Source organism: Rattus norvegicus, chromosome 17, assembly GCF_036323735.1.
Source record: "Rattus norvegicus strain BN/NHsdMcwi chromosome 17, GRCr8, whole genome shotgun sequence".
NCBI classification, from domain to species: domain Eukaryota; kingdom Metazoa; phylum Chordata; class Mammalia; order Rodentia; family Muridae; genus Rattus; species Rattus norvegicus.
In genome coordinates, this window is record NC_086035.1 from 33,818,741 (window position 1) to 33,832,116 (window position 13,376).

General features: G+C 39.8%; 1 protein-coding gene and 1 long non-coding RNA gene across 12 annotated transcripts in view; one reads left to right on the forward strand and one right to left on the reverse strand.

The window, feature by feature from the left end:
- Positions 1–10,229, reverse strand: part of LOC120097838 (uncharacterized) — a 33,616-nt gene extending 23,387 nt beyond the window's left edge. The window contains exon 1 of the long non-coding RNA XR_005495647.2: positions 10,103–10,229. This is a non-coding gene — a long non-coding RNA (uncharacterized LOC120097838). The remainder of the gene's footprint in view (positions 1–10,102) is intronic.
- Positions 1–13,376, forward strand: part of Exoc2 (exocyst complex component 2) — a 191,953-nt gene that overhangs the window by 103,792 nt on the left and 74,785 nt on the right. For all 11 annotated transcript variants that reach the window (XM_039095323.2, XM_039095327.2, XM_039095324.2 and 8 more), the window contains 5 exon segments: positions 127–251; positions 8,670–8,735; positions 8,893–9,050; positions 9,458–9,579; positions 11,035–11,096. In XM_039095323.2, coding sequence (XP_038951251.1) covers positions 127–251; positions 8,670–8,735; positions 8,893–9,050; positions 9,458–9,579; positions 11,035–11,096 — 533 coding nt within the window.

Sequence of the window (13,376 nt, forward strand, 5' to 3'; positions counted from 1 at the left end):
TGGCATCGCCAGTCTGAGAGAATTGCCTCATCAGAAAGAAGGGAAAGGGGCAGGGCCACTGTGCCAGTAGATTTTTCTTCTTGATTCAAAAATGTATTCATAGTGTTTTATTCTTTTACTCTTTAGCATGGAGGTACAAGACGCCCCACAGAGTGGCATTTGTTGAAAAATTAACGAAGCTTGTGTTAAGTCAGCTGCCTAACTTCTGGAAACTCTGGATTTCATATGTTAATGGAAGTCTGTTCAGTGAGGTATGTATACACTTCTGACTACACACCACTGAATTTCTGGGCTTAAAACTAAGGTTTTGGGGTTCTTTGTAAAAGTCGTAGATGTCTAACATCTTTACCCATTTTTGCATATTTAAAAAATAATCAACTTTATTATTAAAGAAACTGGCAAGTAAATAAATACATCACACACCAAAATTAGCCATTTTCATATTTTTTAAGATTCATGAAAAGCATTATAAGTCCCTGTGACCTTGAGTTTGTTATGTGGTTGAGACTTAGTTTTCTTATCTGAAAACATGGAATAGCAAGATTCTCTTGCTCCACGGGGGCTCTAAGGGCTAAAGGAGATGCATATCTAAAGAGAGGTCAAGGAACTTGATTTAGAGATGCAGAATCTAGTGGAATAGCGACCGGTCCAAATTGTGTGCATGTTTAATGCATGACCAAGCAATGCTAGACAAGGAGGAACACTGGTGCTTTTAATGTATATTTTATAAGTCATTATACTTTCAGAGTCAGCATTATTGAGTATATTTTAATATAATATTTTTAATTTATTCTTTGAGAATGTCACATATGCTACATTGTATTTTGGTCATGTCCACACCTTTTCCTCCACTAACTCAGTCTGGTTACCCATAACAGCCCCCTCCCAGCCTCAGCACGTAGTGCTGGTTGTCTCCTTGCATCACCCACAGAGCCCAGTGAGTGCTGCCTATGCACATGAAGGTAGCGCATCCTCTAGGGTCAGTTGCCACCCTCCATGGACATGTCCCCAAAGAAACTAGATTCTCTTCCTCACAACCAACATCTGCCAGTAGCTCCTCAGCTAGGGTTAAGGCCTTTTGAGTCATGTCCTCTCTTGATTGAATTTCATGGGCTTGATTTTGTGTACATCTTAGTCAAGTAAGCACAGCTGCTGGTTACTTGGACCACTAGGGTAGCAGACATGGCACGTCCGTAAGACGACATTTCACAGACTCCTCCTGTTCCTCCTGTCGTCTGACTCCTAACTCATTCTGCATCACCGTCCTCTGTAGGCATCCCGCTTAGGGCTGGACTTTATGCTACTGTTGAGAGCAGCGCAGTTTCTGGCCTGTCTTCCTGAGCATTTTAATTCGTACAGAAAGATGTTACCTATGCCTTTATCCTGTGTGCTCCCTACCTCCTCAGGCAGTTCTGTTGAAGTGTTTGAGCCCTTGGTGTTGAGTGTTGCACATAAGATATAAAGATCTAGTTTCATCTTTGTGTAGACATTGGATTTTCTCAGTGCTGTTTTTTTGAAACGCTATCCTTTCTCCAATGTGTATTTTGTTATATTTGTCAAAAATCAGGTGCTATAGGTATGTAGGTGTAGGTCTGAACCTATGTGTCTGTTTTTGTGCCAACATCGTGATGTTTTTACATGGCTCTGCAGTATAGTTGGAAATCAGATATGCTGATGTCCCCAGCAGGACTGTTTTTCAGGATCGCTTTGGCTCTGGGAGTTTTTTACCTCCATATGAATTTTAAGATTTTATTTTTCTATTGAAGAATGTCACTGGAGTTTTTATGACTTTTAACAAAAGGGATGCTGGATTTTGTCAAGCCTTTTCTGGGTCATGTGATTTCTGTCCTTGAGTCTATTATGTAATTTGTAGAATTGGTTGATTTATGCATATTTCATAATCCTAGACCTCTGGAGTAAAGCCAACTTATTCATGATAAATAATCTTTTAAATGTGTCCTTGAATTGATTGTAGGTTTATGTTCATCAGGAAAATGGATCTATAATTTTTATTTTGTTTTGTTTTTTAATCTTTGTCTGGTTTGAATATCAGGGTAATATTAGGTTGGTTAGAAGAATATAGTAATGTCCTTTTCTATTTATGGGGTAGTGTGAGAAGCATTGGTTATTGCCCTCATAGTGTGGTATAGATATTTTAAATTATTTCATCTTGGTTTAATTTTGGAATTTTTGTTTATTTTTAGGTAATGCTACAGATACTACTAAAATTCAGAAAATCAATACTAATTGAAAAACAATACTAAATTGCAGGTATCGGTTGAGTGATAACTGCTTATTTCCTAGGTTCATTTGCTTGGACTATGTGTCTCCATCCTTTATCTGAGGGCACTATCTGTCTTTTGAAGGGAGATGCATTTCTTGGAGGCAACAAAGAGACAATCCTTACTTCTTGATTCACTATACTAGCTTGTGCTTTCTTTGATGAGGAATTGAGACCATCAGCATTCTGAATTTTGATTGAAGATGTGTGCTGATTTCTGCCATCTTGTTGGTCTTGTAATGTTTTACTCCTTCCCTTCTCTTGTTTAACTGTAGTTTTAGTGTGGCTTATTCCTTCTTGTGGCCCTGTGAGTGAACTCACTTTTCTCTTCGGACTCAAGTATCCTTCCAAGTTTCTTCTCTAGAGCTTAGTATAAGTTATGACAAGTTTCTTTATTGTATATTGTAGTCTGGGTAGATAGTTGTTATCTAAGCCATCTTGACTTTTAAGGTTTCAAACCAATAGTCTACTGTTATTCTGATGGGCTGATCTTCCATATGATCTGGTGTTTCTTGTTACTTTCAGTATACTTTGTTTCTGTTCTGTGTCCTCAGTGTGTATTTTTATTATGATCTGATGTGCTGAGGTTCTGTCTTGGTCTTGTCTACTTGGTATCCTAATGCCTCCTGTATACAGAGTGGCATCTCTTTTCCTAACTCTGGGAGTTTTCTACAATGATTTTTTTTTGCCTTTAGGACAAGATTTTCCTCCTTCTATGCCCATTATCTTTGAGGTTGGTTTTGTGTAGAGTGTCAAGTGTGTTTTCAGATGCCCATTAGTACCTTCTTACTTGTCTTTGTCCTCGTTGGATTGGTCAAGCTCCTCCACTTTGCTCTCAACCCCAGATACTCTGTTCTCTCCTTCCCTGATTGACTCTATTACTGATACTCTGTAGATGCTTTAAATTGAACTTACTAACTTTTCTGTTTCTCTTTCAACATTTAAGTAGCTTTTCTCTTTGTTGAATTCCTCCTTCGTGTCATGTTTCACCTTCTATATTTATTTGTCAGCTATTTGCTTGTATTTTTTGTTTTTTACATACCTGAACTCATTATTTTGAGTTCTTTGTCTGGGATTTCATTTAACTTCCTCTCACTAGAAGGCATTACTGTAGGGCATAATTTTTGGAGGCGATATATTATCTTTTCTTCTATCACTTTGCTACTCCATTGGGATTCATGTATCTTGTGGTATTTTGTGTATGTAATTTTATCAGATATTGAAATATTTGTAATGTTCAAGTGGCACTTGATTACAGTAGAATTGAGTGTGTAGTTTAGAAGATAATTCCTTAGTCTAGCAGTTCATGGTGTCTGATGTAAACTCTATATCATTCCTTGAATATATTATTAACTGGGAGAGCAGCCACATCTGTTTACCATTACCACTGTGCAAAAGTCATATTAGCCAATTAATAACAGTGACACCTTTTAACTCCAATTGTTTCTGGAGGATAAACAACCAAGCATGGTATGGAGTAGACTTGGATTTTAGTTAATAGGATTAGGAGTTGGAGAGAAGTAGGGTTGATAAGGATAAGAATTGATGATTAGATCAACTTTGGGTACTGTAGCTGGGAGGGGAAAGTTGGTATGCTGTTGGGTCCTCAGATCGTAGTGGTACAATCAGTAGCAAGTAAAAAGTAAGCTGGGAGGGTAAGTATGAGAGAAAGAAGGAAAGATAGAGGGATAAGTGAATTATGTGAGATATGGTCGAAGACTCTAATGAATGCCTGAGTAAGCTAAGCAGGAAAAATAAACCAGCCCTAAGACCTAACTGAGCAATACACAAACCAAAGCAAAGCCCTCAAGACATATGTAGTCAAGAGTGCACTAGAAAGTACACAATAAAAAGAGAACTGTGAAGTGGGTTGCTGGCACAGCTGCTGTGAGTTAAAGGTGAAGTTCTCAGTTCTCAGGCTCTAGCAGGTTTCTGAGCTTCTGGTCTCTGCAGACTCAGCAGTCTTAGGATTCTGGTGTGTCAGGGAGGGGAGGCTGTAAGTCCTGTTTTGTAGTTCCTTTCAACCTCTGCACTCCACCTTGGCCTCTTCTGGTCCTATAGGTCTTGTGTATGTGAGGAGTAGTACTTCCCTTGCAGTTTTTCACATTTACCAAGTACCTTAATCACAGTATGCATCTATCCCCAATTATGAGGATGTGAAAATTACATGCTTCCAAAAGAAATGCACTTTGAATTTTGATCACTTTATGGGCTTGTGAAAATGGCATTTTCATCTCTTCATGTGTAGATCTTGAGAAGAAACAACTGATACTTGGTGGTAGCCACTTTGTAAGTTACTATGCACCCCAGTGGTAGAGTCTGGTCTAATATGCAGTAGACACAGAGTTTGATCCCTACTGTCATATCCTCCATTAAAGCTATTGCCGTATTTGAAATGACATTGGCTTGGCACATGTGGGTATAAACAAGACTTAGTAGCATTGGAAAGTAGTAGACTGATGAACATCTACAGTCACACAAAAGGATGTTAAGGCAGATGAATGCATGTGAAAAACTAGACCCCTAGAGAATGGGCTCTAAGCGCCGCGTCAGTTATTTCCACTCAAGTACTTTCTCTGGTCATTTGAGCCAGCCAGCCTGCCTGCCTACCTTCTTGCCTGCCTTTGTTTGTCTACACAAGATTTCTCTGTGTAGTGCTGTGTAGACCAGGCTGGCCTTGAACTCAGAGAGATCCACCTGCCTGAGTGCTGGGATTAAAGGTGTACACCACCACCACATGGCTGGATCATTTCTTATAGTTGGCAAATCCCAAATGCTGAGTATTTGCTTTGTTTCTTTCTAGATCATAAAGTTGACAAATGCTTTTGATCTTTCTTATCTCGGTTAAAAGAGAATATACTTCTTTATAGATCCTGCCTACTTAGAGTAAATACATAAATATTTGGTTATAGAAAAAACTCTGCATGCCTTTAGAGCATTTATTCTATTGAAAAGCTTAAAAGCCACCACTGGAAAGTTGCACAAAGCAGAAGAGTTTAGAAAATGTCCCCACTCAGCCAGTCTATGAGTGAAACAAGAAAGTTCATTAAGTGAGCATTGGCAGGAGGCCTGGCACTTCAGACAGTTGATATCAGAGAGCTTTAAACACTGTCCACTTTAAATGTCCTGTTTTAAATTGTAGAACTGTCTTATTAAGAGCTCATTTGTTACAAGTTTCTAACAGTTTAAACAATAGTCACTTCTTTAAACTATTTGGACCCATGTGAATCAGACCAGTGAGATCTGCCGTTGGGCTCACCACAAACTGGTTTTGATCTGATTGTGCAGGAAAGAACAGAGGCTTTAGTTAACAAAGGTTAATAATACTGTCTCACCTGTGAGTGTGCTTCAAACATAGTATATTTTAAAGTATCAAATAATTCTTATACATTAAGAATCAGCATTTTAAAAGTTCCAGAGCTTAAAGCACATTTAAATGTTAGTAAAAGTTTAAAAAGTTTGATGTGCTTTTAAATAGGGCAGACCTTATGAATCCTCTGTATTCTGTATTGAGGTTACTCAGTACTGTAATATCAAAACCATCAGAAACTGTTGCCATCACACAAAACTCTCAGCCATCTGCTCTCCATTTTACTGACACTGGGTCTCCATAAAAGAGCTCCACCAGGTTTTTTAGAATAGCATGGCATGGCATGGCATGGCATGGCATTCATGCATAAACATCTGTTAGCATAACATGTTCCACCCTGGCGGCTGGCCAGTCTGTCACAACAGCACTTGACATCTAGGTAATTTGGGAAGGCATTTAGATCAGCACAGATTGAAGGTACAGATGCTTTTGAAAGCATGTTCAGAACAGTATCCTAACCACAGTGTGTGAAGCACTGATACACACACACACACACACACACACACACACACACACACACACGTGTGCGCGCGCGCACACACAGATACCATGTAAATGAAAAAATTACTGAGATAGACTTTAATATCTTCCCCTCTTGAAGAGGTCAAATAAAAGTTAATTCTTTCTCTTTTTTTTTTTTTTTTTTTTTTTCCGGAGCTGGGGACCGAACCCAGTGCCTTGCGCTTGGTAAACAAGCGCTCTACCACTGAGCTAAATCCCCAACCCCAAAAGTTAATTCTTAAAAACTCATCCTAATTTTGTGAATGTGTATCAGAGGAACAAAGCTAGGCTTCTAATGAGAGTGGTTAGCAGTGGGGTAGGAAGAAGAGTCTTAGCACACAAGAAGTGGACAGAGAAGCTCACACAATAAACATCACCAAGGGGAGGTTCCAAGGAGAGCCATGTCGTGCACAGGTCCTAGGAGGCTTGGGTGTCAGTGAATTGAGGTGAAGCTGGAGGCACAGTGCCTTTGGAGAGAATCATGGGAAGAAACCATGGGTCTGTGTGTACAGGAAGAATAGGAGTGGGAGAGGTGTTGTCAGTGGAGGTAGGGAGAAGGTTGTGGCTGTAGTTTGTATTCAGAGGTGGTGTGCAGGTCTTGCTGTGAATCATAGGGAGAGATTGAGGCAATTATTCAGATATGACAATGAAACAGGCTTCTGGCAAAGCAGGTGCTGTTCACAGAGTCTCTTTCTTGAAGAAAGCCTGCCAGATTTCTGGTTTTTAGTGTGCTGCATGAGTGAATTGCTTAAGAGGTGGTTGGTAGTAATTTAAGATCCCTGTGTTGAGCTGCAGATACCCATAAGGGAGAAAGTATTTGAAACTAAAGGCAAAGTTGGTGGTAGGAAATAGAAGAGGATAACATGTCCCAAACTAAGATCAGACAATTGCTAACATTCAGAAGGCTGTGTGTATCATTTCATGAGCTGAACAAAGCAGAAGACAGAGCAGTGGAGCTCTGTGGTTTGTCTGGGTGGAAGAGCGAAACCATTTGGTGTGGTACCTTCCTGGCTGTGGCAGCATCTCAGCTGGGCACATGGCCTACATCCTTGTACCATTCAGGCTAATCCTGCCTTTTCCCTGCTTACTACACTTAATACACTTTGGTCTTTTATATAATAGTATATAAAAGTATTTCTTGTGTGTTAAAAACAAAAAAGATGATCCATCTTGTGCAAAGAATGTGGACTGGCGTAAGGCAATGAACTCAGGACTTTCAGTGATTATGATGTAAACTCAGTTTATATTTTTAAGTTTCAAAGTAAATATATTTTTTATAGAGAAGAATGATGAAAGCTTTACACCTTGCTATGAAATTTTAAGTCATGCAAGTTAAAGGGTATGTGCTATGTATATGACAACTTACTATGAAATTTTAAGACATGTAAGTTAAAGGGTATGTGCTATGTATGTGTTTGATACTGGTTCTTAATCAGCCAGCAGCCTAACCCTTCTTGTACTCATTCATACAGTGCTGTTCGTTGGATCACCCAGTCCATAGCTCTAGCATGTGTGCTATATGTGCACATATAGAAAGCATGACTATATTCTCACATTGACTTCAAGGGACTATTGTAATTATTTATGATGTGTCTCCTCTTAACCCAGAAGGTCCTTTGACCTGTCTTTAAACGTAGTCCACAGTACATGAAAATTTTAAACGTAACAGATAAGTTTTGTATTATGTTAGTGAAGTATTAGAGTTTGTTCCACAGTGCTTTATTTTGTTTTGATTCTTTATTTGGAAAGGTCATAAGCTTGTCCTTTTAGGACATTTTTATGTAATAGTATTTGGTTGTCAGAACACTTCTTTATAAGAAACTAGCAGAAGTCCAGTTAAATAAATTTCTCTTAACTCTGAAAATAGTCTCCTGCACATTACATTAAGAAAAGAAAAACATAGGCTTTGTGAGTAAACATGAATAAGTAATTCCAGAATGATAGAATGTACTCACTTCTGAGGTACGCTGTGAAGAAGACAATGGTTTCTAAGAATGAAGGGACAGATGTGGGGCTTGTGTTTATGACAGTCACCAGATTCCCCCACAGATGTGGGGCTTGCTCCATTAACTCAGAGGTTACTCTCCCTTTGTTCCTGTGCCAGACACGGAGATATGATGGGAAGAGTCCTGTCCTGGGCATGATGCACTCACTGTGTGTGTTAGTTGCATGGAGTGTTGACGGGAAATGGCACGCCTAATTCTCTTCCAAAGTTTGCAGGCTCAACTTGATTCTTGGGCGTGTGCATAGATTTGTACCAGAACTTAGAAAGACAAAGAATAACTTTTCTTTCTTTCTTTTCCTTCCTTCCTTCCTTCCTTTCTTTGAAGGCTAGCTTTTTTTGGAATAAGAAAGTTTTTGTTTTGTTTTGTTTTGTTTTCTGGTTATGACTTAAGGCATTTCATTAATCAGGTTAAGTCTCGTGTCTTCATGTATGGATATTAAAGCATTTCTTAACTTTTCTAAGTTATTTATAAAAGACAGTTAATTTTTTATTTTTATTTTTCAATTTCTTAGACAGCTGAGAAGTCAGGCCAGATTGAAAGATCAAAGAATGTGAGGCAAAGACAAAATGATTTCAAGGTAAGTGAGGGGTGAGAATGGAGACTTCTCAGAGCACTGGGCTTTCTCTCCCGGCATTATTGAAGACTTTACAGTCAAGATACTTTCTTAGCATTTAGGAGACTCTTTACTCTACCAGGTTGATGATCATAATCCAATTTTGTTCTTCATTTTCTAGAAAATGATTCAAGAAGTAATGCACTCCCTGGTGAAGTTGATCCGGGGAGCCCTGCTCCCATTCAGCCTCCGAGAAGGGGATGGGAGACAGTATGGCGGCTGGGAGGTGCAGGCAGAGCTCTCGGGGCAGTGGCTCGCACACGTTATCCAGACCATAAGGCAAGTGTGGACACATGGGAGCCATGCTCATTGAAAGGACTCCTGGGTTTACGGATGTTTGTTTGTTTTAGTGATTTTTGAAACAGTCAACACCACAGAGTAAGATATGCTGCCTTAACATGTCAGTGAAGAATTTATTTTCTGTCTCTCTTTCCTGATGCTTCCACTTCTCACTTAGAATGTAACCAGGCGTTCTTAAGCATCTCTGGTGGATGTGCGGGGTGAGAGTGTATACTGTATGAGCACCTGTCTGTTGCAGAGACCTGTACAGTCCCTGCTGGGCTCTCCACTTTCCACCCGATGCTGCCCCTCATAAGCCCCACAAGGCCTAAGTCCAGGATAGTGCGGGCATGGCAGGACTGCTTGGACCCCGTCTTCTCACTTGTGTTGTTTCACTTGTTTGCCAGGCTGACATATGAATCACTGACCGCTCTGGAGATTCCCAATGACATGTTACAGATTATCCAGGACCTGATTTTGGATCTCCGTATACGTTGCATAATGGTGACGTTGCAACATACAGCTGAAGGTATCTTAGGAAAAATAACTTTTCCTAGACAAAGTTACCTGAGCTGGCTTCCTTCCAACTTCCAAAGCCTTGAAACTAAGAGAGAACTAATGTTAGAGGAACTTATATCTATTTATTCATTTCTAGCTGTAGAATAGTATTTTTTTCTTTTTTTAAAAAGTATCTTTTCAAAATAATTTAATTAAGATTTTTTTGCAAAAATGAAAGTAGATGTAGTTAAAAATAAGAATATAAGAATACCTTTATAGTAAAATTAAATAGAAACTGCTGAATATAAAAGTATATGTAAAATATGATCCTAGTTGAAAAACATGTGGATATTTTCTAAGTTAATTTTAAAATTCACGTGAAATCAGAACACTATTAGCAGTGTTTATATGGGTATTAGAAATTATACATGCTTTTCTTTATATTTCCAGAATTTTCTTTATAGAGCCACTATCTTAGGGTGTTATTGTTGTAAAGAAACACTGTGACTGTAGCACCTCTTACAAAGGAAAACATTTAATTGGATCTGACTTACAGTTTTAGAGGTGTAGTCCATTATCATCATTGTGGGAAGCATGGCAGTGTGCAGGCAGACACGGTGCTGGAGAAGAAGCAGAGATACATCTTGATCTGGAGGCAGGAGGAGATGAACTGAGCTGCTAGGCTTAGCTTGAGATTGTGAGAACATAAAGCTGGTACCCAGTAACTCACTTCCTCCAACAGAACCACACCTACTCCAGCAAGGCCGCACCTCCTAATAGTACCACTCCACTCCCTGTGAGCCTATGGGGGTCATTTTCTTTCAAACCACTACGTCCTTCAGAATTATTTTTTAAATGACCTTTAAAGTATTAAGTATTTAAAAAAAAAAAAAAAACCAAAATGTTGTTATAAACAGCATAGGCCACTATCATCTGCCACTAGGACTCTAAGCGGGGAGGGCCTTGCACTTAGAATTGGAAGTAATTTTGTGTCAAAGGAGAGAGAATGGAATCCAGGTAAAAAGCTAAACACTCCTCTCACATGCGCGTAAGCTTGCCCTGCTCAAAGTTTGGGCAAGTGTCACTCCAAGTGAGAGGCAGCCGCCACTCAGGAATGAGAGAGGGAGGACTCAACACTGACTCTAAGCCACACCAAGCTGACAGCAGAAGTCCTGGAGTCCAGGGCTTTTTTTGCACAAGTCCAGCACTGTTGCAAAGAACACTGAGTAACCACTGCAAAGAGTACTGAGTAAGGCATCACTGTTGTGAGGAAGTTTTTCTCCTAGTCTAGAGGCTCTGAAGTAGGCTGTTAAAAACAAACAAAATATATTCCATAAACATTTTGTTAGAAAGTATGAAAAAAATAACTAAATCCTCAAACATATGTAAAATCATTTAAAGCTACAGCTGTAAATGTTTTTGTCTCTGCTGCAGTTCAGTGAGATAATTATAATGGGAAGTATTTGTGTCCTTCTTTTCCATATAGAGATAAAGAGATTAGCTGAAAAAGAAGATTGGATTGTTGATAACGAAGGACTGACTTCCCTAGTAAGTTGGAATTCTTTTTTATTAGTCATTCGCATTTATTATATAGAATAAATGATTTTATGTTAATAAGGATCATATTTGTTTTGTATTATATTCTAGTTTCTAGAAATTATGAAGTAATCTTAAAATATCCTTTCCCAGAGTCAGTTTTCCTGATTGCAGATCACAAGCATTGAAACGCGCGAAAGCAGTGGCTTACTCTGGAGTCATGGGGCTGCAGCATTACTTCAGTTTGCATCGCTTTTCAATTAGATCGTGCTTATTTCCATGCCACTTAGCAACTTAAGAGCCTTCAGAAGAATCAAGACAGTAGAACGATGTTTTTGTTCCCAAAGTTAAAACCAAGCAAGACAAGAAGCATAGTCTAATATGTTTAGTCTAGAAACATCCTGTTTCCAAGTGGATTTAGGATTTCTTGAAAATATTTCTTATAATTTTTCATGTTTTCTTGCCTGTTTGAGGGATGCTCCTAACAGACTGATGGGGACTGAGTCACTGCTGAGGCATGGAGGACACAGGACAGGGGTTGCCTTTTCCCCTCACTCTGGCCAGACAGCTTGTCATGCAACCAGCCAGGGTCACTCTTTGCCTTTGTGACTCTCTGCTCCAGTCTCTGTGTGGCTCTCCCGAGCTGCCATAGGCACTGTCTTAAGAGGCTGCTGGCCAGAAGGTGTCCCCATGCCCCAGGAAAAGCTGCCCAGCAGCCTTTATGGCAACTGCCAGTTTCCTTCATGTCCTTCTTTGCATGGGAGAGATAATAAGTTGTAGGGGTTGGAACTTCCAGTTTCTACCAAGAATAGAGTGGCTTTGCCCCACAAGTTAGAAGCCATTGGTAAGCCAGGGCAAGAGACCACACAGTGTCTTCTTTTCCTGGCATCCCTGCAGAGGCTCTGGGTAGACTTATTTTGAAAGCCATAGCTGGTTGTCGTCTGAAGGTCAAGACTCTGCTCCTGCTTATTATTGTAGAGGAACCCTGGACAATAACTAGGCTCATTAGTAGGGAAGCATGGTCCTAGTCTGTTTATAAAATTGCATTTCCATAATGTAGTTACAGTCAAAAGATATGTATTTTGTTTTTGACACATCACCCCCTCACACACAAGCCACATATGTGTGCACAGGATTAAAGAACTAAACCCAGTGGGTGAACAGACAGCTAAAGTGCTGTGTCTGGAGTCAACCAAGACCTCTTGAGTCAAATGTGGTTGACGAAGGAAGCTATCATGGTGGGCTTGATGTGGAGAACCCTTGTTGCAGTTCATCATAGAACTTTCTCAAGAGGAAAGGAGGATCAAGACTTAGAGCACAAGTCTGCATCCCAGCTCTGCGCGCTTCAGCCCACTATGCATGTGCATTCTGAACCTCTGAAGGGGACAGAATAATTTTCATGCCCTCAACGGTTACCAAAGCCCCTCCCCCCTTTCCCAGAAACTGCTCCTCCCTACACAGAAACCATGCTGGCAATTCCTATGGTTCCTGTGATTTCTTGTCCCCACATGTGCTATGCTTATACCTCTCCTCCTGTTCTCAGGGACTCTGACCAGAGAAGCGCCTCTAGCACCATTCTTTGAATTTCAATATTTTCAAATGGTTATTGTTTAAATTACTGTCACATGTATATACAATGAAGGAAGGAAGGAGGGAAGGAAGGAAGGAAGGAGGGAAGGAAGGAAGGAGGGAAGGAAGGAAGGGAGGGAAGGAAGGAAGGAGGGAAGGAAGGAAGGAAGGAAGGAAAGAAAGAAGGAAGGAAGGATCTGTGACTGTCATATTGTGTCTCTCAACTTGGGAAAGCATATGATAAGAATTCTTTCTGCCTATCAGACTAGGATTTTGGGCTCTGTTCCCACTTTCCTTGGGGTGTCTTTGCTTAGATGTATTCATGAGTTGTATTTTTTTTTACTTAGTATAGGTAGAAATGAGTAACATGACTTAATTGACTTTACCGATCTTGTACCTCCTCTAGATGGTTGTTATAACAGTACAAGGGGTGACCCACCTAGAAGAATAATCCACATATAATATAGTCCTCAAGTGTGATCGAACACCTTACATTTGCTCCTTGTCAGTTTCCTATGAAAAGAATTTTGATGGAAAAGGTTACCCAGTTCTAGATGAATTAGAGAAGCCTTAGTCCAAACTTTATCTGTTTAAAACATGCCATTCTTAACCTCAGTAAGCATAGACTTCTGGTCAGATTGTATCTTTGCTCTTTTCTGTCCATCTGGGTCCTTGACCTTTCACTGTATTCAGCTCCATAAATAACATCTATTTAGCCCATGC